This window comes from Coturnix japonica, unplaced genomic scaffold (assembly GCF_054131305.1).
Source record: "Coturnix japonica strain WE unplaced genomic scaffold, WE-NBRP24 Scf050, whole genome shotgun sequence".
Classification (NCBI taxonomy): Eukaryota; Metazoa; Chordata; class Aves; order Galliformes; family Phasianidae; genus Coturnix; species Coturnix japonica.
The window spans coordinates 1,188,413-1,210,073 of NW_028188953.1; the positions used below are offsets into that span (position 1 = coordinate 1,188,413).

Below are 21,661 nucleotides of genomic sequence, written 5' to 3' on the forward strand. Positions count from 1 at the left end.
TGGTGGCTGTTCTCATGGAACCTGTGTTTGAGTGACCCCATCCCCTCCTCCACTGCTGGCTGCAACCCTGTGAACTCTTCTGCTCTCCTACAGCTTCTTCAAGCATATCCTTCCCAAACGTTTTCCCCATCTTCTTTCCTAATCTTCTCCCCCTTCTTCTCCATCATCTCCTTCACCAACTCCTTCTTCATTTCATTCACCACCTCATTTCCCTGTCTTCTTTTCTCATCGTTTAACCATTTTTTATCCATCTTCTACTCCATCTCCTCCATCATTTCCTTCTCAGTCTCCTTCCTCTCTCTCCTTTCCCCAACTCCTTCCCCGCTCCTCTCCTCCAGCACAGATGGGCTCTACATCGGGCTGCAGTCACCCCAGTTTCTCCCATCCCTGGAGGACCCTCCTGGCTCATCTTGTGGTTCTGCACCTCCTCCATCTGGGATCAGGTAGGGGTCCTGTGGGGCTGCTGTGCCTGGCACAGATGTTTCGGTGGGTCTGTGGAGCTGCCATTGTGCAAGGAGGACCCACGCCGAGCACCCAGCCCTGCTTGGGTTTCACTTTCACTTCAGTTCTTTTATGAAACATGTGATTTGGGGTAGAATTTCTGTCTCTTCTCCACCTCCACCACACGTTGTGAGTGGCTCCCACCCCCAGGAATCCTTCCCCACTCCCTCCTGCTCCCTCTCCAGTGCTTTTACGTGGGATGGAGCACACACCTATTCACCTTGTGCCGCTCCACGCCTCCACATTCACACCGTCACAATCTCACCACTTCTCTGTGCCCTTCTCATTGCCCAGCCCAGTTCAGGGTGGTGGCACCAAACCATCGGGTCACTGCCATCATGGGACAGGACGTCGTGCTGCGCTGTCATTTGTCCCCTTGCAAGGATGCTTGGAGCTCAGAAATCAGATGGATCCAGCACGGATCTGCTGGGCTTGTGCATCACTACCAAAATGGAGAGGACCTGGAGCAGATGGAGGAATATAAAGGGAGGACAGAACTGCTCAGGGATGGCCTGTCTGATGGAAGCCTGGATCTGCGCATCACTGCAGTGAGCTCTGCTGACAGTGGCACATATAGCTGTGTTGTGGAAGATGGTGATGCCTATGCAGAAGCTGCGGTGGAGCTGGAGGTGTCAGGTCAGTGGCTAGGGTGTCTGTGGATGGAGAGATGCCTTTGAACAAGCAGCCTTTGGTAGAGGTCTGGGTTGAATGGCCCCATGAGTTGGCGCAGGCACATAGTATGATTTGGGGACAGATCTGCATGGATGAGGTGGTTGGGTTGGGTTTCTGGGATGTGTTTCTTCATGTCTCAGTGGCAGTGGTCACACGATGCTGAGCATCTCCTCCAACTGTGCCAATCTGGGGATGCTGCCATTGTGTGTCACTGCTCCCTGGTTGCTGCTCCTTTGGGTTCACTGGTCTCCCAAGGCTGACTCTTGCTTTTCCACTTATGGGAATGTAAAAGGAACCTAATTCCTGAGATTTTTTCCAGATCCCTCTCTCCAGTTCACCCATCCCTGGAAGGTGGCTCTGGTTGTGGTCGTCACACTTCTGGTTGGGTCATCTGTTGTCGTCATTGTTTTTCTCCATAGAAAGCAAGGTGAGCTGAGAGCAAAGGGGATGGAGCTCAGGAAGATGTTGTGCAGGGACAGGGATGGCCGAGGTGGTGCTGAGCTCCTCACCATGGAGCTAAACAGGAGGAGGAAGGGGGATTTTTCCTGAGATTCCCATATTGCTCCTTAAATAATGTTTGCCTTTCTTTTGGGAATGAAGAAAGGGGAAAATTGAAAGGGGTGTTGGTGGGAAGACAGTAATGGATTATAATGGATAATGGCTGGACCATGAGGCAGGTGTAAAGGCCCAGACCCTCTGGAGTCGTCCCTACAAACAAAGCTGTCCCACTGACCACCACTTCCTCTTCTTTGTTTTCCAGTGGCACAGAGCAGAGAGCTGAGTGAGTCCTTCCAGCCCCTTCCACCAAAGTCCCTTTAATGGAACTGATAGAAGTCTGCAGAGTGCTGGGTTTATGCCGTGGCATCTTTGGGGCCTTGGGATGTGTTGGGGTCATGGGATGTGTTGGTGCTCTGGGATGCACTGAGGTAATGGGTTGTGTTGTTCTGGATTGATCCACATGTAGAACTCTTGCCCAATCTGTTCCTTCCTATTGGTTTAATTCCTTCTTGGAATGAGAGTTCTCATTGGCCGCTTCCCAGAACAAAAATATCTTGGTTGTGCATATGGCAGCAGCCATGGGATCAGAAGTCGTTTCCTCTGACCATTACTTTTGCTTCCATTTTGCAGAGAGAAAAGATGCAATGCTGGGTAAGTGTCCTTCCCAATAATGAGGGAATTCAGGATCTCCCCATGGCATCAACCGTGTGATGAGCAGATGCCCCCTCTGACCATGCACTGCTTTTCTCTTACTTTTCCAGTGGAAAAAGCTGAAAGAATGGGTGAGTTTTATTTGACAAACCAAATACCTTTGGGTCTTCCTATGGGAAGCTGTTCTCTCTGACCATCTGCAGCCATTGTGCTTTGTTTTTTCCTTCTTATTGGCTTAATTTCTTCTTGGGACTCAAGTGGTCATTGGCCTCTCCCCAGAACAAAAATATTTGGGGTCTGGGCATGGTAGCAGACATGGGATCAGAAGCTGTTCCCTCTGACTGTGCATTTCCTTTCCATCTGTTTTGCAGTGAGAAAAGATGCAGCGCTGGGTGAGTCTCCTTCCCCATACTGGGTGAATCTGTGGTCTCCCCATGGCATCAGCCATGGGATGAGCAGCTGCCCCCACTGACCACACGGTGCTCTGCTCTTCCTTTTACAGTAAAACTACCTCCGATGTTGAGTGAGTCTCACTTTACAGTCCTATTTTTACAGTGTTCTACCAGTGTGAGCTGTGGGATGAGCTGTTCCACTCATCACACATTATTTCTGTTTTTCCGTTGCAGAGAGAAGTCATGCAGAGTTGGGTGAGTCACCCTCCCCAAACCAAAGAGATTTAGGAACCTCCCATGGGATCACATGTGGGATGACCGTCTGACCCTTCTCACCATGCTTTTTTGTTTCTTTCACAGATGCACTGGCCGGAAAACTGGGTGAGAACTCCCTCCCATAGAAGAAAAGTAAAAGGGGGCTCTGCCTGTGTGAGCAGTGGGTTGAGACGTTCCTCTCATCGTGCATTGCTTTTCTCTTTCTTTTCCAGTGAAAATAACAAAAAAATTTGGTGAGTATTCTTTCCCAAAACAATGTACCATGGAGTTTCCCATGGGATGAGAAGCTATCAAATGTCATCACACAGAGACTCTTCTTTCTTTTTTGCAGACAAGTGGAAACTTTATCTGAGTAAGTTGCAGTTACTAAACAGGGAATTCAGGGTCTTGCAAGGGACTGCATATGGGACGAAAATTGCCCTCTGACCATGCACTGCACTTCTCTTCCATTTCCAGAGCTGTACTACAGAATTACGAGTGAGTCTCCCCTCACAAACTAAAAACACCGGAGACTGCCTGTATGAGCTGTGGGATGAGATGTTGCTCTCATCATGCACTGTTTCTGCTTTTCCATTGCAGATTTACGTGCTTTACTGATGAGTAAGTCACTCTCCCTTCACTGAAGGAATTTGGGGTCTTCCCACGGGATCAGCCATGGGATGAGCATCTGACCCTTCTCATCATGTGTTTATTGGTTTATTTTGCAGGGAATCAAGTTGCAGAACTGAGTGAGTCCTCCATCCCAAATTAATAATGCTGGGATCTCCCTGTGTGAGCTGTTGGTTGAGATGTTGCTCTCATTGTGCAGTTTTTCTGCTTTTTCTTTCCAGAGAAAACGGACACAGTGTTGGGTGAGTCTCCCTCTCTAAACCAGAGAGATTTGGGGTCTTCCCATGGGATCAGCCATGAGATGATAATCTGACCCTTTGCATCATCCACTGCTTATGTCTCTTGTAGAGATAAAAGCTGAAGAACTTGGTGAGTCCACCTTCACAAATTTGATTTAAAAAAATGGGTGTTCTTTCTGTGTGAGCTGTGGGATGAGATGCTCCTCTCACCATGCATTGCTTTTCTTTTTCTTTCCAGTGGATCAAACTGAAGCACTGAGTGAGTCTTCTTCCCCAAACCCAATGAATATGGGGCTTCCCATGGGATGACAAACTGTCCCATCTCATCATGCAGTGTTTTCCCCTTTTTTTTTTTTTTTTTTTTTTTTTTTTCCAGTGACACTGAGGTTTCAGCTGAGTAAGTCACTGAACTGAGGGAATCTGGAGCCTTCCCAACAGGCTGTGTATGATGAGAAACACCCTCTGACCATGCACTGCTTTTCTCTTTCTTTGCCAGAGCATCACTGTGAAGAGATGGGTGAGTCTCCCCTCCAAAAACTCTGGGATCTTCCTATGGGAGCAGTGGATGAGATGCTCCTCCCATCACACACTGTTTCTGCTTTTCCTTTACAGATTCAATTGTTGCAGATCTGAGTGAGTCTCCCTCCCTGTACTGAAGGAATGTGGGGTCTTCCCATGGGATCAGCCATGGGATGATTTATTGACCCTTCTGATTACTTGTTTATCTTTTGTTTCTTTTCCAGAGAAACACACTGCAGAACTGGGTGAGTCCTGCATCTCCAAGTAGAAATAAAAGGGCATCTGCCTGTGTGAGTGTTAGGTTGAGCTGTTCCTCTCATCATGCGTTGTTTCTGCTTGTCTTCGCAGAGAGAAGGGATGCAATGTTGGGTGAGTCTCCCTTCCCAAATCAAAGAGATTTGGGGTATTCCCATGTGATAAGCCATGCGGTGATCATCTGACCCTTCTCATCTTTTTACTTCAATTGCAGAGGAACAACTTTCAAACCTGGGTGAGTGCTCCTGCCCAAATTAAAAAGAAGGGGTCCTATCTATGTGAGTTGTGGGAAGAGATGTTCCTCTCATCACATGTTGCTTTTCTTTCTCTTTTCCAGTGGAACAAACTGAAGCATCTGGTGAGTCTTCCCCAACCCAAAGCAATGTGGGGTTTCCCGTGGGATGACAGGCTGTCCCACCTCAGCATCTGCTGCTTGTTTGTTCCAGAAGAACCATCCAGAAGACGACTGAGAGATGAGTCGCGCCTCGCAGAAACCACACGAGTTCAGCTTCGTAGAGCACGCAATGCACAGGATACTGAACCCACGCTAAGTCCAAAGCCACAGCAGGACCAAGAAGAGCAAGTGTTTTTTATTGAGTGAGAACTCTGCAGTTCTGTGAGACAAAGCTGCCCAAGGGAGCACCGAGATGAGGATGTGCGACCTCCAACTCAAATCCAATTGAAAGGAATACAGGAGGAAGGCAGAGAGCCTGGATAAGATATAGATACGTAGGGAAATAATATGACCATGTATCAGGATTTGTGGAAATCCAATGTGTACATAACACTTTTGGAAATAGAAGACTGCATGCGTTACCTAAGATAGAAAACCGCTTTGGTTGTAAACCCTGTTGGCTCCTACCATATAATAAAGAATACCTGCTGATTGTAATGGATCATTGATTGTTATCAGTGATTGGGGGTTTGGTTCCATGGAACATGCTGAGCCTTCATCCTTGAGTGATAGGACCGTGGGCTCTATTGGAGAACAAGCTGTCCCTTATCACCCTGAGTGGTATTCCCAGTAAAACAAGGCTCCCTCCAGGGAGCAAAAAAGGAAGAAAAGAAATTAATAAACAAAAAAATACACAAAACCAAGAAAATTAAATAAAGGATACTGGAAAAAAAAAATCTATAATTATAAGAATAACTTAAAAAACCCACAACATCCTTCCTCAAGGAGGGAGCAGCGATGGCAGCCCTTCGTGTCCCTTCTTGGTGCTATGAGAACAGCTCCACACTTCAGAGCTGACCCTGTGAGCACCATAGAAGGCTATGGTGAAGGGTCTCTCCTACACAAGGACCCCCATCACTCACACTGAACGCCCAAATAAACAACAGCTGCCCCAATGGTTGCTCCTGGCAGTTCAGCCACGTGCTCCTCATCCCAGTAGTTCTGATGGTAACCATTAATGAAGAGCGCATCCAGCTGCTTTTTGCTTGGGTGGGAGCTGCAGGATGAGCCTGGAGCCTAAAATGCTTCCAGCACACATCCCAGGGGACGGCCCTCCTCCTTTCACTCCCTGCCATTACACCTCTTCTTCATTAAAGCAATCCAGACAGCATGCACTGAGTGCTCCGAGCCATTTCCCACATTCCCCACAAACCCTTCCTGATATCCACAAACCCTTCACCATGGGAAGAGTGGTTCTGGGATTTCCATGGGGGCAAAGATTTGATTCTTCCTGCAGTAATGGTTGGTTAATTACGAATTCTCATTGACCAAAGAAAACATCACAACTTGGGTACGGCTCAGAGCAAGCTCATCGAGCACACCCCATGGCTGTGCTATGGCAATGCTTCTCCTGGCTCCATGCTGCTGGTGGTGGTTGCAGAGCCCAAGGGCTGTGCATGAAGCTGCAATGGGAAGTTGGGGTTCAGAGGTCCCCAACTGTCTGCCCCATTGCCAAAGGGGTAAAGTTCCTCTGAATGAATTATCGCAGTCTGGAGCTGGGCAAAGGTAGTAGGTGGGCACAGAAATATAATGGGCAAAGGTAGAAGCTGGGCGTAGCCGTGCAGTTCCTGCAGCTCAGGTGAGGGGTTTCTGTCTCTGTGGGGCTCCTTGTAGGGGAAATCCTTGGGGGTCACCTGCTCTGCCCTGCAGCCTGTGAGGAGCACTGGCACTGCCCAAGGCGGTGCTGGCTGTGCTCATGGAACTCGTGTTTGAGTGACCCCATCCCCTCCTCCACTGCTGGCTGTAACCCTCTGAGCCTTTCTGTTCTCCTACAGCTTCTTCCTGCATATCCTTCTCAAACTTTTCCCCTATCTTCTTTCCAAATCTTCTTCTCCATCATCTCCTTCACCAACTCCTTCTCCATTTCATTCACCAACTCATTTCCCGGTCTTCTTTTCTCATCGTTTAACCATTTTTTAATCCATTTTCTACTCCATCTCCTCCACCATCTCCTTCTTAGTCTCCTTCCTCTCTCTTCTTTCCCCAACTCCTTCCCCCCTCCTCTCCTCCAGCACAGATGGGCTTCACATCGGGCTGCAGACACCCCAGTTTCTCCCATCCCTGGAGGACCCTCCTGGCTCATCTTTTGGCTCTGCACCTTCTCCATTTGGGATCAGGTAGGGGTCCTGTGGGGCTGCTGTGCCTGGCACAGGTGTTGCTGTGGGTCTGGGGAGTAGCCATGGGGCAGGGAGTACCCAAGCCCAGCACCCAGCCCTGCTTGGGTTTCACTTTCACTGTGGTTCTTTCATGAAACGTGTGATTTTGGGTAGAAATTCTGCCTCTTCTGCAACTCCACCACATGTTGTGAGTGGGCTCCCACCCCCAGGAATCCTTCCCCACTCCCTCCTGCTCCCTCTCCAATGCTTTGACATGGGATGGAGCACACACCGACTCACCCTGTGTTGCTCCATGCCCCCACATCCACACAGCCACCATCTCACCATCTCTCTGTGCCCTTCTCATTGCACAGCCCAGCTCACAGTGGTAGCACCAAACCCTCATGTCACTGCCATTGTGGGACAGGATGTCGTGCTGCGCTGTCATTTGTCCCCTTGCAAAGATGCTTGGAGTTCAGACATCAGATGGATCCAGCACGGATCTGCTGAGCTCTTGCACCACTACCAAAATGGAGAGGACCTGGAGCAGATGGAGGAATATAAAGGGAGGACAGAACTGCTCAGGGATGGCCTGTCTGATGGAAACCTGGATCTGCGCATCATTGCAGTGACCTCCGCGGATAGTGGCACATATAGCTGTGTTGTGCATGATGGTGATGACTATACAGAAGCTGTGATGAATCTGCAGGTGTCAGGTCAGTAGGGGGGGTGTCTATGAATGGAGAGCTGAAGGACAGCAGCCTTTGGAAGAGGTCTGGGCTGAATTGCCCCATGAGATTCTGGAGTTGCAGTGGGTGCACGTTGTGATTTGGGGATGGATCTGCATGGATGAGGTGGTTGTGCTGGCTTTCTGGGATGGGTTTCTTCTTCATGTCTCAGTGGCAGTGGGCACACGATGCTGAGCTTCTCCTCCACCTGTGCCAAGCTGGTGTTGCTGCCATTGTATGTCACTGCTCCCTGGTTGCTGCCCCTTAGGTTCCCTGATCTCGCACAGCTGTCTTGCTTTTCCACTAATGGGAATGTAAACTGAAACCTATTCCTGAGGTTTTTTTCCAGATCCCTCATCCCAGTTCACCCATCCCTGGAAGGTTGCTCTGGGTCTGGTCGTCACACTTCTGGTTGGGTCATTTGTCATCATTGCTTTTCTCCTGAGAAAGCAAGGTGAGATGAGAGCAGAGGGGACGGAGAGCAGGGAGGTGTTGTATAGGTACAGGGATGGTTGGGGTGGTGCTGAGCTCTGCTCCATGGAGCTACACAGAAGGAGGAAGGGGGATTTTTCCTGAGATTCCCATATTGCTCATTAAATAAGGTTTGCCTTTCTTTAGGGAAGAAAAAAAAAAGGGGAAAAAGGAAAGGGGTGTGGGTGAAGATAGGAATGTGGCTGGACCATGGCGCAGGTGGAAAGGTCCAGACCTTTTGGAGTCGTCCCAACAAACCAATCTTTTCTGCTGACCACCTCTTCCTCTGCTTTGTTTTCCAGTGGCACAGAGAAGAGAGCTGAGTGAGTCCTTCCACCCCCTTCCACCACCAAAGTCCCTTTAATAGAACTGATAGAAGACTGCATAATGCCGGGTTTATGCCATGGGATCTTTGGGGCCTTGGGATGTGTTGGGGTCATGGGATGTGTTGGTGCTGTGGGATGCACTGGGGTAATGGGTTGTGTTGATCTGGATTGATCCACATGTAGAACTCTTGCCCAATCTGTTCCTTCCTATTGGAATGAGAGTTCTCATTGGCCACTTCCAAGAACAAAAACATCTGGGTTGTGCATATGGCAGCAGCCATGGGATCAGAAGCTGTTCCCTCTGACCGTGCATTTCTTTTGCTTCCATTTTGCAGAGAGTAAAGATGCAATGCTGGGTAAGTCTCCTTCCCCATACTGAGGGAATTTGGGATCTCCCCATGGCATCAGCCGTGGGATGAGCACCTACCCCCTCTGACCATGCACTACTTTTTTCTTTCTTTTCCAGTGGAACAAGCTGAAAGAATGGGTGAGTTTTATTTGGCAAACCAAAGAACTTTAGGTCTTCATACGATAAGCTGTTCTCACTGTCCATCTGTAGCCATTGTGCTTTGTTTTTTCCTTCTTATTGGCTTAATTCCATCTTGGGACCCAAGTGGTCATTGGCTCCTTCCCAAAACAAAAAGATTTGGGGTCGGGGCATGGCAGCAGTCATGGGATCAGAAGCTCTTTCCTCCAACCATGCATTTCTTTTGCTTCCATTTTGCAGAGAGAAAAGATGCAATGCTGGGTAAGTCTCCTTCCCAATGCTATGGGAATTTTTTATCTCCCCGTGGCATCAGCTGTGGGATGAGCAGCTGCACCCCCTGACCATGGACTACTCTGCTCTTTCTTTTCCAGTGAAACTACCTCCGATGTTGAGTGAGTCTCCCTTTACAGTCTTATTTGTTACAGTGTTTTACCACTGTGAGCTGTGGGATGAGCTGTTCCCCTCATCACACATTATTTCTTTTTTTCCTTTGCAGAGAGTAGTGATGCAAAGTTGGGTGAGTCACCCTCCCCAAACTAAAGAGATTTAGGAACCTCCCATGGGATCAGCCATGGGATGACCGTCTGACCCTTCTCACTGTGCTTTTCTCATTTGTTTCTTTCACAGATACACTGGCTGCAAAACTGGGTAAGAACTCCCTCCCATATGAGGAAAGAAAAAGGGGCTCTGCCTGTGTGAGCCGTGGGATGAGACGTTCCTCTTATCGTGCATTGCTCTTCTCTCTTTTCCAGTAGAAATAACTGAAAAATTCGGTGAGTCTTCTTTCCCAAAACAATGGGCCATGGAGTTTGCCATGGGATGAGAAGATACCAAACCTCATCACACAGAGATTCTTCTTTCTTTTTTGCAGACATTTGGAATTATCAGCTGAGTAAGTTGCAGTTACTAAACAGGGAATTTGGGGTCTTCCCATGGCACTACATATGGGATGAAAATTCCCCTCTGACCATGCACTGCATTTCTCCTCCATTTCCAGGGATGCAGAATGTATCAATGCGTGAGTCTCCCCTCCCGAACTAAAAACACCAGAGACTGCCCGTGTGAGCTGTAGGATGAGATGCTGCTCTCATCACACACTGTTTCTGCTTTTCCTTTGCAGACTTTCATACTTCAGACTTGAGTAAGTCACACTCCCTGCACTGAAGGAATTTGGGTTCTTCCCACGGGTTCAGCCACGAGATGAGCATCTCACCATTCTCATCATGCGTTTAATGGTTTATTTTGCAGAGAATCAAGTTGCAGAACTGGGTGAGTCCTCCCTCCCAAATTAAAAATGCTGGCGTCTCCCTGTATGAGCTGTGGGATGAGCTCTTCCTCTCACTGTGCACTGTTTCTGTTTTTTCTTTCCAGAGAAAAGGGACACAGTGTTGGGTGAGTCTCTAAACCAAAGAGATTTGGGGTCTTCCCATGGGAGCATCCATGCAATGATAATCTGACCCTTTGCATCATCCATTGCTTTTGTCTCCCTTTTGCAGAGAAACAAGCCGTAAAACTCGGTGAGTCCATCCTCCCAGATTTGATTTTAAAAAAAGGGGGTTCTTTCTGTGTGAGCTGTGGGATGAGATGATCCTCTCACCATGCACTACTTTTCCTTTTCTTTTCAGAGGAACAAACCAATGCACTGGGTGAGTCTTCTTCTCCTAACCCAAAGAATATGGGGTTTCCCATGAGATGACAAGCTGTCCCACCTCATCATGCGGTGCTTTCTCCTTTTTTGCAGAGATATGGAGATCACTGCTGGGTAAGTAGCAGTCACTGAACTGAGGGAATCTGGAGTCTTCCCAAGGGGCTGCGTATGGGATAAAAAACTCCCTCTGACCATGCACTGCTTTTCTCTTTCTTTGCCAGAGGATCACTGTGAAGAGATGGGTGAGTCTCCCCTCCAAAAACACTGGGATCTTCCTATGGGAGCTGTGGGATGAGATTTTCCTCCCATCACAAACTGTTTCTGCTTTTCCTTTACAGATTCAATTGTTGCAGATCTGAGTGAGTCTCCCTTCCTGTACTGAAGGAGTGTGGGCTCTTCCGATGGGATCAGCCATGGAATATCATCTGACCCATCTCACCATGTCTTTCTCTTTCTTTTGCAGAGAAACACACTGCAGAATTGGGTGAGTCCTCCCTCTCAAAGTAGAAATAAAAGGGTATCAGCCGTGGAATGAGATGCTGCTATCATCCTGTGTTACTTTACTCTTTCTTTTCCAGAGGACCACAGTTTCAAAATAGGTTAGTCTCCCCTCCCGAATAAAAAATGCTGGAGTCTTCCTGTGTGAGCTGTGGGTTGAGCTGTTCCTCTCATCATGCATTGTTTCTGCTTCTCTTTGCAGAGAGAAGGGATGCAATGTTGGGTGAGTCTTCCTTCCCAAATCAATGAGATTTGGGGTATTCCCATGTGATCAGCCATGCGGTGATCAGGTGACCCTTCTCATCTTTTTAATTCAATTGCAGAGGAACAAGTTGCAAACCTGGGTGAGTGCTCCTACCCAAATTAAAAAGAAGGGGTCCTATCTATGTGAGCTGTGGGATGAGACTTTCCACTCATCACGTGTTGCTTTTCTTTCTATTTTCCAGTGGAACAAACTGAAGCATCTGGTGAGTCTTCCCCAACCCAAAGCAATGTGGGGTTTCCCATGGGATGACAGGCTGTCCCACCTCAGCATCTGCTGCTTGTTTGTTCCAGAAGAACCATCCAGAAGACAACTGAGAGATGAGTCGCGCCTCGCAGCAACCACACGAGTTCAGCTTCGTAGAGCACGCACTGCACAGGATACTGAACCCACGCTAAGTCCAAAGCCACAGCAGGACCAAGAAGAGCAAGTGTTTTTTATTGAGTGAGAACTCTGCAGTTCTGTGAGACAAAGCTGCCCAAGGGAGCACCGAGATGAGGATGTGCGACCTCCAACTCAAATCCAATTGAAAGGAAGAATACAGGAGGAAGGCAGAGAGCCTGGATAAGATATGGATACGTAGGGAAATAATATGACCATGTATCAGGATTTGTGGAATTCCAATGTGTACAAAACACTTTTGGAAACAGAAAACTGCATGCAGAACCCAAGGTAGAAAACTGCTTTGGTTGTAAACCCTGTTGGCTCCTACCATATAATAAAGAATAACTGCTGATTGTAATGGATCATTGATTGTTATCATTTACTGGGGGTTTGGTTCCATGGAACATGCTGAGCCTTCATCCTTGAACGATAGGACTGTGGGCTCTATTGGAGAACAAGCTGACCCTTATCACCCTGAGTGGCATTCCCAGTATAACAAGGCTCCCTCCAGGGAGAAAAAAAGGAAGAAAAGAAATTAATAAACAAAAAAATACACAAAACCAAGAAAATTAAATAAAGGATACTGGAAAAAAAATCTATAATTATAACTTAAAAAACCCACACCATCCTTCCTCAAGAAGGGAGCAGCGATGGCAGCCCTTCGTGTACCATTGCGGTGCTATGAGAACAGCCCCACACTTCAGTGCTGGTCCCATGAGCCCCAAAGTGTGTGTGTGGGGGATTCTCCTCTGAGTCAACCACCATCACTCACATTGACAGTCCAAAGAAACAGCAGCCCCAATGGTTCCTCCTGGCGGTTCAGTTGCACACTCCTCATCCCGCTGTGCTGATGGTAACCATTAACCAAGAGCTCACCCAGCTGCTTGTGGCTCGGCTGGGTGCTGCAGAATGAGCCTGGAGCATAAAATGCTTCCAGCACACATCCCAGGGGATGGCCCTCCTCCTTTCACTCCCTGCCATTACAGCTCTCCTTCATTAAAGCAGTACAGATTGCATCCACTGAGTGCACTGAGCCATTACCCACCTTCCCCACAAACCCTTCCTGGTCCCCACAAACCCTTCACCATAAGAAGAGTGGTTCTGGGGGCAAAGATTCAATACTTCCTGCATTAAAGGTCGGTTAATTACAAATTCTCATTGACCAAAGAAACCATCACAACTTGGGTATGGCTCAGAACAAGCTCATTGAGTACACCCCATGGCTGTGCCATGGCAATGCTTCTGGCTCCATGATGCTGGTGGCTGCAGAGCCCCAGGGCTGTGCATGAAGCTGCAATGCGATGTTCAGAGGACCTCAACCATTTGCTCTGTTGCCAAAAGGAGTAAAGTTCATCAAAGGGAATTACCACACCCTGGAGCTGAACAAAGGTCGAAGCTGGGTGTAGCCGTGCAGTTCCTGCAGCTCAGGTGAGGGGTTTCTGTCTCTGTGGGGCTCCTTGTAGGCGAAATCCTTGGGGGGTCACCTGCTCTGCCCTGCAGCCTGTGAGGAGCACTGGCACTGCCCAAGGCGGTGGTGGCTGTGCTCATGGAACTCGTTTGAGTGACCCCATCCCCTCCTCTACTGCTGGCTGTAATCCTCTGAGCCTTTCTGTTCTCCTACAGCTTCTTCCTGCATATCCTTCCCAAACTTTTTCCCCACCTTCTTTCCAAATCTTCTTCTCCATCATCTCCTTCACCAACTCCTTCTCCATTTCATTCACCACCTCATTTCTGAGTCTTCTTTTCTCATAGTTTAACCATTTTTTATTCATCTTCTAATCCATCTCCTCCACCATCTCCTTCTCAGTCTCCTTCCTCTCTCTCCTTTCCCCAACTCCTTCCCCCCTCCTCTCCTCCAGCACAGATGGGCTTCACATCAGACTGCAACCACCCCAGTTTCTCCCATCCCTGGAGGACCCTCCTGGCTCATCTCGTGGCTCTGCACCTCCTCCATCTGGGATCAGGTAGGAGTCTGGTGGGGCTGCTGTGCCTGGCACGGGTGTTACTGTGGGTCCAGGGAGTGGCCGTGGTTCAGGGAGGACCCAAACCCAGCACCCAGCCCACCATCTCATCATCTCTCTGTACCCTTCTCATTGCACAGCCCAGTTCTGGCTGGTGGCACCAAACCCTCATGTCACTGCCATCGTGGGACAGGACGTTGTGCTGCGCTGTCATTTGTCCCCACGTAAGAATGCTTGGAGTTCAGACATCAGATGGATCCAGCACCGGTGTGCTGGGCTTGTGCACCACTACCAAAATGGACTGGACCTGGAGCAGATGGAGGAATATAAAGGGAGGACAGAACTGCTCAGGAATGGCCTGTCTGATGGAAACCTGGATCTGCTCATCACTGCAGTGACCTCCGCAGATAGTGGCACATATAGCTGTGTTGTGCAAGATGGTGACCACTTTGCAGAAGCTGAGCTGAACTTGGAGGTGTCAGGTCAGTGGCTGGGGTGTCTATGGATATAGAGCTGAAGGACAGCAGCCTTTGGAAGAGGTCTGGGTTGAACTGCCCCATGAGATTCTGGAGTTGCAGTGGGTGCATGGTGTGATTTGGGGATGGATCTGCATGGATGAGGTGGTTGGGTTGGGTTTCTGGGATGGGTTTCTTCGTGTCTCAGTGGCAGTGGGCACACGATGCTGAGCTTCTCCTCCACTTCTCTCCTGTGCCAAGCTGGTGTTGCTTGTTGTGTGTCACTGCTCCCTGGTTGCTGCCCCTTTGGGTTCCCTGGTCACCCAAGGCTGAGTCTTTCTTTTCCACTGATGGGAATGAAAAAGGAACCATTTTCCTGTTGCATTTTCCAGATCCTTTTTGTGAGAATGAAGGACCCTGGAAGGTGGCTCTGGTTGTGGTCATCACACTTCTGTTTGGGTCAGGTTTCTTCAACGTTTTTCTCTATAGAATGCAAGGTGAGCTGAGAGCAGAGGGGACGGAGCACAGGGAGGTGTTGTGCAGGAACAGGGATGGTTGGGGTGGTGCTGAGCTCTTCTCCATGGAGCTACACAGGAGGAAGTGGGGGGATTTTTCTTAGATTTTCATGTTGCTCATTTAATAATGTTTTCCTTTCTTTTGGGAATGAAGGAAGGGGTAAAAGGAGAGGATTAATAGGATAAGAATGTGGCTGGACCTTGGAGCAGGTGGAAAGGTCCAGACTCTGTGGAGTTGTCCCAACAAACCAAGCTGCCCCACTGACCACCTCTTCCTCTGCTTTGTTTTCCAGCGGCACAGAGCAGAGAGCACAGAGCAGAGAGTGAGTCCTCCCAGCCCCTTCCACCACTTTCCAATAATCTTTGAATATTTATTACCATCTTTCTATTATTTTGCCTTACAATAATCTTTGAATATTTATTACTAACTTTGTACTATTCTACCTTACAATAATCTTTGGGTATCTGTTTCCAAAACATGTAACATGAGCCTATTTGTCTGCCAAAGCCACACTAGATCACCAATGTGAAACAGTATAGACTCCCGGGTAAGCAAGAGGAAATAATGAAAATGGTGCAGGAATTAGAAAGAATTATAAGGCCTGCACATAGCCCATATAATTCCCCAATATGGCCAGTGCGGAAGTCGGATGGAACGTGGAGAATGACAGTAGATTATAGAGAACTGAATAAGGTCACACCGACTATTCATGTGGCTGTACCCAATATTGCCTCCCTAATGGACACACCAAGTAGAGATATTAAAGCATACCATTGTGTCCTAGATTTAGCAAATGCATTCTTCAGTTTTCCAATCAGTGAAGAATTGCAAGATCAGTTTGCATTTACATGGGAGGGCAGGCAATGAACTTTTCTGGTCCTACCACAAGGGTACGTGCACTCTCCCACCTATTGTCATAATTTGGTGGTGCATGACCTGGCTAATTGGGAGAAACCGGATAACATCAATTTATATCATTATATTGACGATCTCCTGTTGAAATCTGACTCATTAGAGGCAGTGGGACAAGCAGCAGGTTTGTTAACAGCTTATCTGCAGAAAAGAGGATGGGCTATAAACCCACAGAAGGTGCAAGGTCCAGGGTTATCTGTGAAATTCCTGAGAGTAGTTTGACCCAAGATAAGAATATGGCCTGTATCTTACCCAGGAAGGCGGACCTTCCCCTCCTAGTACCCTTGAAACATTTGTACTACTCTCCCTAAGACTCTAAGCCTCTAGGACCATCACAGGACGATTTGTTTGGACTGATGAAACGCAGATAGACTTGCACCTTAAGATGGCTTGTCTCTAGTAACATCTATCAAGCACTGGCCCACAGAAGATTATGAAAATTGTATCAGCATCGTGTTGGGTCTCTGTAATAGGGAAAACTCACCTAATCATTGGTTCACACTGTGAAGGGGTGGAGTGTATGGGAAATCACAGCTTGAACCTCTGATTAATCAGCTGAGGCAAGTACTGGGTCAGCTGTGGGAGCACAGGTGAGAGTAATCTAGCTGTGCTCCCAGAAGGGGTGGACCTCAACTCCACCTCCTCTGAGACCTCATTTAAGGGCTGACCACCTCTAAGGCAGCATCTCTTGGAGGCTGCTCCACAGTGGAGACTTCCTCAGTTTTCTGGTCAAGGCATTGATGTTGGTGAGTTTTCCTTTGCTAATAACCTGTGACTATCTACCACCATCTTTGTTAACACATTTATATTAGCAACCCTTATGTTACAGCAAATTTTAAATGACTTAATATTTTTGATCAGAGAACAGTATTCATAATTTTAATAATTATATCATTGTATTTATCTGCCATTGTATGTATATATCTGCCATTGTATGCATTTATCATCTGCCATTGTATGCATTTATCATCTGCCATTGTATGCATTTATCATCTGCCATTGTATGCATTTATCATCTGCCATTGTATGCATTTATCATCTGCCATTGTATGCATTTATCATCTGCCATTGTATGCATTTATCATCTGCCATTGTATGCATTTATCATCTGCCATTGTATGCATTTATCATCTGCCATTGTATGCATTTATCATCTGCCATTGTATGCATTTATCATCTGCCATTGTATGCATTTATCATCTGCCATTGTATGCATTTATCATCTGCCATTGTATGCATTTATCATCTGCCATTGTATGCATTTATCATCTGCCATTGTATGCATTTATCATCTGCCATTGTATGCATTTATCATCTGCCATTGTATGCATTTATCATCTGCCATTGTATGCATTTATCATCTGCCATTGTATGCATTTATCATCTGCCATTGTATGCATTTATCATCTGCCATTGTATGCATTTATCATCTGCCATTGTATGCATTTATCATCTGCCATTGTATGCATTTATCATCTGCCATTGTATGCATTTATCATCTGCCATTGTATGCATTTATCATCTGCCATTGTATGCATTTATCATCTGCCATTGTATGCATTTATCATCTGCCATTGTATGCATTTATCATCTGCCATTGTATGCATTTATCATCTGCCATTGTATGCATTTATCATCTGCCATTGTATGCATTTATCATCTGCCATTGTATGCATTTATCATCTGCCATTGTATGCATTTATCATCTGCCATTGTATGCATTTATCATCTGCCATTGTATGCATTTATCATCTGCCATTGTATGCATTTATCATCTGCCATTGTATGCATTTATCATCTGCCATTGTATGCATTTATCATCTGCCATTGTATGCATTTATCATCTGCCATTGTATGCATTTATCATCTGCCATTGTATGCATTTATCATCTGCCATTGTATGCATTTATCATCTGCCATTGTATGCATTTATCATCTGCCATTGTATGCATTTATCATCTGCCATTGTATGCATTTATCATCTGCCATTGTATGCATTTATCATCTGCCATTGTATGCATTTATCATCTGCCATTGTATGCATTTATCATCTGCCATTGTATGCATTTATCATCTGCCATTGTATGCATTTATCATCTGCCATTGTATGCATTTATCATCTGCCATTGTATGCATTTATCATCTGCCATTGTATGCATTTATCATCTGCCATTGTATGCATTTATCATCTGCCATTGTATGCATTTATCATCTGCCATTGTATGCATTTATCATCTGCCATTGTATGCATTTATCATCTGCCATTGTATGCATTTATCATCTGCCATTGTATGCATTTATCATCTGCCATTGTATGCATTTATCATCTGCCATTGTATGCATTTATCATCTGCCATTGTATGCATTTATCATCTGCCATTGTATGCATTTATCATCTGCCATTGTATGCATTTATCATCTGCCATTGTATGCATTTATCATCTGCCATTGTATGCATTTATCATCTGCCATTGTATGCATTTATCATCTGCCATTGTATGCATTTATCATCTGCCATTGTATGCATTTATCATCTGCCATTGTATGCATTTATCATCTGCCATTGTATGCATTTATCATCTGCCATTGTATGCATTTATCATCTGCCATTGTATGCATTTATCATCTGCCATTGTATGCATTTATCATCTGCCATTGTATGCATTTATCATCTGCCATTGTATGCATTTATCATCTGCCATTGTATGCATTTATCATCTGCCATTGTATGCATTTATCATCTGCCATTGTATGCATTTATCATCTGCCATTGTATGCATTTATCATCTGCCATTGTATGCATTTATCATCTGCCATTGTATGCATTTATCATCTGCCATTGTATGCATTTATCATCTGCCATTGTATGCATTTATCATCTGCCATTGTATGCATTTATCATCTGCCATTGTATGCATTTATCATCTGCCATTGTATGCATTTATCATCTGCCATTGTATGCATTTATCATCTGCCATTGTATGCATTTATCATCTGCCATTGTATGCATTTATCATCTGCCATTGTATGCATTTATCATCTGCCATTGTATGCATTTATCATCTGCCATTGTATGCATTTATCATCTGCCATTGTATGCATTTATCATCTGCCATTGTATGCATTTATCATCTGCCATTGTATGCATTTATCATCTGCCATTGTATGCATTTATCATCTGCCATTGTATGCATTTATCATCTGCCATTGTATGCATTTATCATCTGCCATTGTATGCATTTATCATCTGCCATTGTATGCATTTATCATCTGCCATTGTATGCATTTATCATCTGCCATTGTATGCATTTATCATCTGCCATTGTATGCATTTATCATCTGCCATTGTATGCATTTATCATCTGCCATTGTATGCATTTATCATCTGCCATTGTATGCATTTATCATCTGCCATTGTATGCATTTATCATCTGCCATTGTATGCATTTATCATCTGCCATTGTATGCATTTATCATCTGCCATTGTATGCATTTATCATCTGCCATTGTATGCATTTATCATCTGCCATTGTATGCATTTATCATCTGCCATTGTATGCATTTATCATCTGCCATTGTATGCATTTATCATCTGCCATTGTATGCATTTATCATCTGCCATTGTATGCATTTATCATCTGCCATTGTATGCATTTATCATCTGCCATTGTATGCATTTATCATCTGCCATTGTATGCATTTATCATCTGCCATTGTATGCATTTATCATCTGCCATTGTATGCATTTATCATCTGCCATTGTATGCATTTATCATCTGCCATTGTATGCATTTATCATCTGCCATTGTATGCATTTATCATCTGCCATTGTATGCATTTATCATCTGCCATTGTATGCATTTATCATCTGCCATTGTATGCATTTATCATCTGCCATTGTATGCATTTATCATCTGCCATTGTATGCATTTATCATCTGCCATTGTATGCATTTATCATCTGCCATTGTATGCATTTATCATCTGCCATTGTATGCATTTATCATCTGCCATTGTATGCATTTATCATCTGCCATTGTATGCATTTATCATCTGCCATTGTATGCATTTATCATCTGCCATTGTATGCATTTATCATCTGCCATTGTATGCATTTATCATCTGCCATTGTATGCATTTATCATCTGCCATTGTATGCATTTATCATCTGCCATTGTATGCATTTATCATCTGCCATTGTATGCATTTATCATCTGCCATTGTATGCATTTATCATCTGCCATTGTATGCATTTATCATCTGCCATTGTATGCATTTATCATCTGCCATTGTATGCATTTATCATCTGCCATTGTATGCATTTATCATCTGCCATTGTATGCATTTATCATCTGCCATTGTATGCATTTATCATCTGCCATTGTATGCATTTATCATCTGCCATTGTATGCATTTATCATCTGCCATTGTATGCATTTATCATCTGCCATTGTATGCATTTATCATCTGCCATTGTATGCATTTATCATCTGCCATTGTATGCATTTATCATCTGCCATTGTATGCATTTATCATCTGCCATTGTATGCATTTATCATCTGCCATTGTATGCATTTATCATCTGCCATTGTATGCATTTATCATCTGCCATTGTATGCATTTATCATCTGCCATTGTATGCATTTATCATCTGCCATTGTATGCATTTATCATCTGCCATTGTATGCATTTATCATCTGCCATTGTATGCATTTATCATCTGCCATTGTATGCATTTATCATCTGCCATTGTATGCATTTATCATCTGCCATTGTATGCATTTATCATCTGCCATTGTATGCATTTATCATCTGCCATTGTATGCATTTATCATCTGCCATTGTATGCATTTATCATCTGCCATTGTATGCATTTATCATCTGCCATTGTATGCATTTATCATCTGCCATTGTATGCATTTATCATCTGCCATTGTATGCATTTATCATCTGCCATTGTATGCATTTATCATCTGCCATTGTATGCATTTATCATCTGCCATTGTATGCATTTATCATCTGCCATTGTATGCATTTATCATCTGCCATTGTATGCATTTATCATCTGCCATTGTATGCATTTATCATCTGCCATTGTATGCATTTATCATCTGCCATTGTATGCATTTATCATCTGCCATTGTATGCATTTATCATCTGCCATTGTATGCATTTATCATCTGCCATTGTATGCATTTATCATCTGCCATTGTATGCATTTATCATCTGCCATTGTATGCATTTATCATCTGCCATTGTATGCATTTATCATCTGCCATTGTATGCATTTATCATCTGCCATTGTATGCATTTATCATCTGCCATTGTATGCATTTATCATCTGCCATTGTATGCATTTATCATCTGCCATTGTATGCATTTATCATCTGCCATTGTATGCATTTATCATCTGCCATTGTATGCATTTATCATCTGCCATTGTATGCATTTATCATCTGCCATTGTATGCATTTATCATCTGCCATTGTATGCATTTATCATCTGCCATTGTATGCATTTATCATCTGCCATTGTATGCATTTATCATCTGCCATTGTATGCATTTATCATCTGCCATTGTATGCATTTATCATCTGCCATTGTATGCATTTATCATCTGCCATTGTATGCATTTATCATCTGCCATTGTATGCATTTATCATCTGCCATTGTATGCATTTATCATCTGCCATTGTATGCATTTATCATCTGCCATTGTATGCATTTATCATCTGCCATTGTATGCATTTATCATCTGCCATTGTATGCATTTATCATCTGCCATTGTATGCATTTATCATCTGCCATTGTATGCATTTATCATCTGCCATTGTATTTTTTTTTATTATTGT

At 45.0% G+C, this 21,661-nt stretch overlaps 5 protein-coding genes across 15 annotated transcripts in view; 4 read left to right on the forward strand and 1 right to left on the reverse strand.

The window, feature by feature from the left end:
- LOC146752209 (uncharacterized) overlaps window positions 1–21,661 on the reverse strand; it is a 59,755-nt gene that overhangs the window by 3,703 nt on the left and 34,391 nt on the right. The window contains exon 3 of one of the 3 annotated variants that reach the window (XR_014940909.1): window positions 8,267–8,331. The exons of the other annotated variants lie outside the window; for them this stretch is intronic. The gene's annotated coding sequence lies outside the window, so the exon portion shown is untranslated. Of the gene's footprint in view, window positions 1–8,266; window positions 8,332–21,661 lie in introns of those variants that run through there. 3 annotated transcript variants of the gene reach the window in all.
- On the forward strand, window positions 84–16,735 carry LOC107321550 (myelin-oligodendrocyte glycoprotein-like). Of its 2 annotated transcripts, none has more exons than XM_085532933.1 (4): window positions 84–443; window positions 796–1,137; window positions 14,775–14,879; window positions 15,191–16,735. In XM_085532933.1, the coding sequence occupies exons 1-4, from the start codon at window positions 344–346 to the stop codon at window positions 15,262–15,264; spliced, it is 621 nt and encodes a 206-aa protein (XP_085389059.1). In that variant the 5' UTR covers window positions 84–343; the 3' UTR covers window positions 15,265–16,735. The 2 variants fall into 2 exon arrangements, with proteins under 2 accessions (XP_085389059.1, XP_085389058.1); XM_085532932.1 differs by lacking the exons at window positions 84–443; window positions 796–1,137 and adding exons at window positions 13,353–13,930; window positions 14,068–14,409.
- LOC146752210 (uncharacterized) overlaps window positions 3,082–21,661 on the forward strand; it is a 44,596-nt gene continuing 26,016 nt past the window's right edge. Inside the window, exons 1-14 of one of the 2 annotated variants that reach the window (XM_085532961.1) lie at window positions 3,082–3,223; window positions 3,322–3,590; window positions 3,698–3,718; window positions 3,821–3,841; window positions 3,948–3,968; window positions 4,077–4,097; window positions 4,215–4,235; window positions 4,335–4,355; window positions 4,451–4,471; window positions 4,582–4,602; window positions 4,706–4,726; window positions 4,827–4,847; window positions 4,950–4,970; window positions 5,059–5,629. In XM_085532961.1, coding sequence (XP_085389087.1) covers window positions 3,542–3,590; window positions 3,698–3,718; window positions 3,821–3,841; window positions 3,948–3,968; window positions 4,077–4,097; window positions 4,215–4,235; window positions 4,335–4,355; window positions 4,451–4,471; window positions 4,582–4,602; window positions 4,706–4,726; window positions 4,827–4,847; window positions 4,950–4,970; window positions 5,059–5,213 — 435 coding nt within the window. In that variant the 5' untranslated portion in view covers window positions 3,082–3,223; window positions 3,322–3,541 and the 3' untranslated portion in view covers window positions 5,214–5,629. Of the gene's footprint in view, window positions 3,224–3,321; window positions 3,591–3,697; window positions 3,719–3,820; window positions 3,842–3,947; window positions 3,969–4,076; window positions 4,098–4,214; window positions 4,236–4,334; window positions 4,356–4,450; window positions 4,472–4,581; window positions 4,603–4,705; window positions 4,727–4,826; window positions 4,848–4,949; window positions 4,971–5,058; window positions 5,630–21,661 lie in introns of those variants that run through there. The other variant, XM_085532960.1, reaches the window with a different exon arrangement.
- LOC107321551 (butyrophilin subfamily 3 member A2-like) lies at window positions 6,986–7,968 on the forward strand. The gene is made up of 2 exons (XM_085532978.1): window positions 6,986–7,183; window positions 7,537–7,968. The coding sequence occupies exons 1-2, from the start codon at window positions 7,084–7,086 to the stop codon at window positions 7,884–7,886; spliced, it is 450 nt and encodes a 149-aa protein (XP_085389104.1). The 5' UTR covers window positions 6,986–7,083; the 3' UTR covers window positions 7,887–7,968.
- On the forward strand, window positions 8,760–12,283 carry LOC146752211 (uncharacterized). 7 transcript variants are annotated; one of them, XM_085532937.1, is made up of 20 exons: window positions 8,760–9,043; window positions 9,154–9,174; window positions 9,415–9,435; window positions 9,546–9,566; window positions 9,671–9,691; window positions 9,802–9,947; window positions 10,046–10,192; window positions 10,295–10,443; window positions 10,546–10,566; window positions 10,671–10,691; window positions 10,800–10,820; window positions 10,916–10,936; window positions 11,044–11,064; window positions 11,161–11,181; window positions 11,286–11,306; window positions 11,401–11,421; window positions 11,523–11,543; window positions 11,644–11,664; window positions 11,767–11,787; window positions 11,876–12,283. In XM_085532937.1, exons 8-20 carry the CDS (start codon window positions 10,398–10,400, stop codon window positions 12,028–12,030), a joined length of 432 nt encoding a protein of 143 aa, XP_085389063.1. In that variant the 5' UTR covers window positions 8,760–9,043; window positions 9,154–9,174; window positions 9,415–9,435; window positions 9,546–9,566; window positions 9,671–9,691; window positions 9,802–9,947; window positions 10,046–10,192; window positions 10,295–10,397; the 3' UTR covers window positions 12,031–12,283. The 7 variants fall into 7 exon arrangements, with proteins under 7 accessions (XP_085389063.1, XP_085389069.1, XP_085389067.1 ...); XM_085532943.1 differs by lacking the exons at window positions 8,760–9,043; window positions 9,154–9,174; window positions 9,415–9,435; ... (2 more) ...; window positions 9,802–9,947; window positions 10,046–10,192 and having other exon boundaries at window positions 10,193–10,315; window positions 10,423–10,566; XM_085532941.1 differs by lacking the exons at window positions 8,760–9,043; window positions 9,154–9,174; window positions 9,415–9,435; ... (2 more) ...; window positions 9,802–9,947; window positions 10,046–10,192 and having other exon boundaries at window positions 10,193–10,315; window positions 10,423–10,443; window positions 10,800–10,936.

Coding starts and splice junctions, on each gene's coding strand:
- LOC107321550 (XM_085532933.1), top strand. CDS start 344: ATGGGCTCTACATCGGGCTGCAGTCACCCCAGTTTCTCCCATCCCTGG. Junction 1,138..14,774: donor GGTGGAGCTGGAGGTGTCAG/GTCAGTGGCTAG, acceptor TGCATTTTCCAG/ATCCTTTTTGTGAGAATGAA. Junction 14,880..15,190: donor TTTTCTCTATAGAATGCAAG/GTGAGCTGAGAG, acceptor TTTGTTTTCCAG/CGGCACAGAGCAGAGAGCAC.
- LOC107321551 (XM_085532978.1), top strand. CDS start 7,084: ATGGGCTTCACATCGGGCTGCAGACACCCCAGTTTCTCCCATCCCTGG. Junction 7,184..7,536: donor CCTTCTCCATTTGGGATCAG/GTAGGGGTCCTG, acceptor CTCATTGCACAG/CCCAGCTCACAGTGGTAGCA.
- LOC146752211 (XM_085532937.1), top strand. CDS start 10,398: ATGCGTTTAATGGTTTATTTTGCAGAGAATCAAGTTGCAGAACTGG. Junction 11,665..11,766: donor GGAACAAGTTGCAAACCTGG/GTGAGTGCTCCT, acceptor TCTATTTTCCAG/TGGAACAAACTGAAGCATCT. Junction 11,788..11,875: donor GGAACAAACTGAAGCATCTG/GTGAGTCTTCCC, acceptor TGTTTGTTCCAG/AAGAACCATCCAGAAGACAA.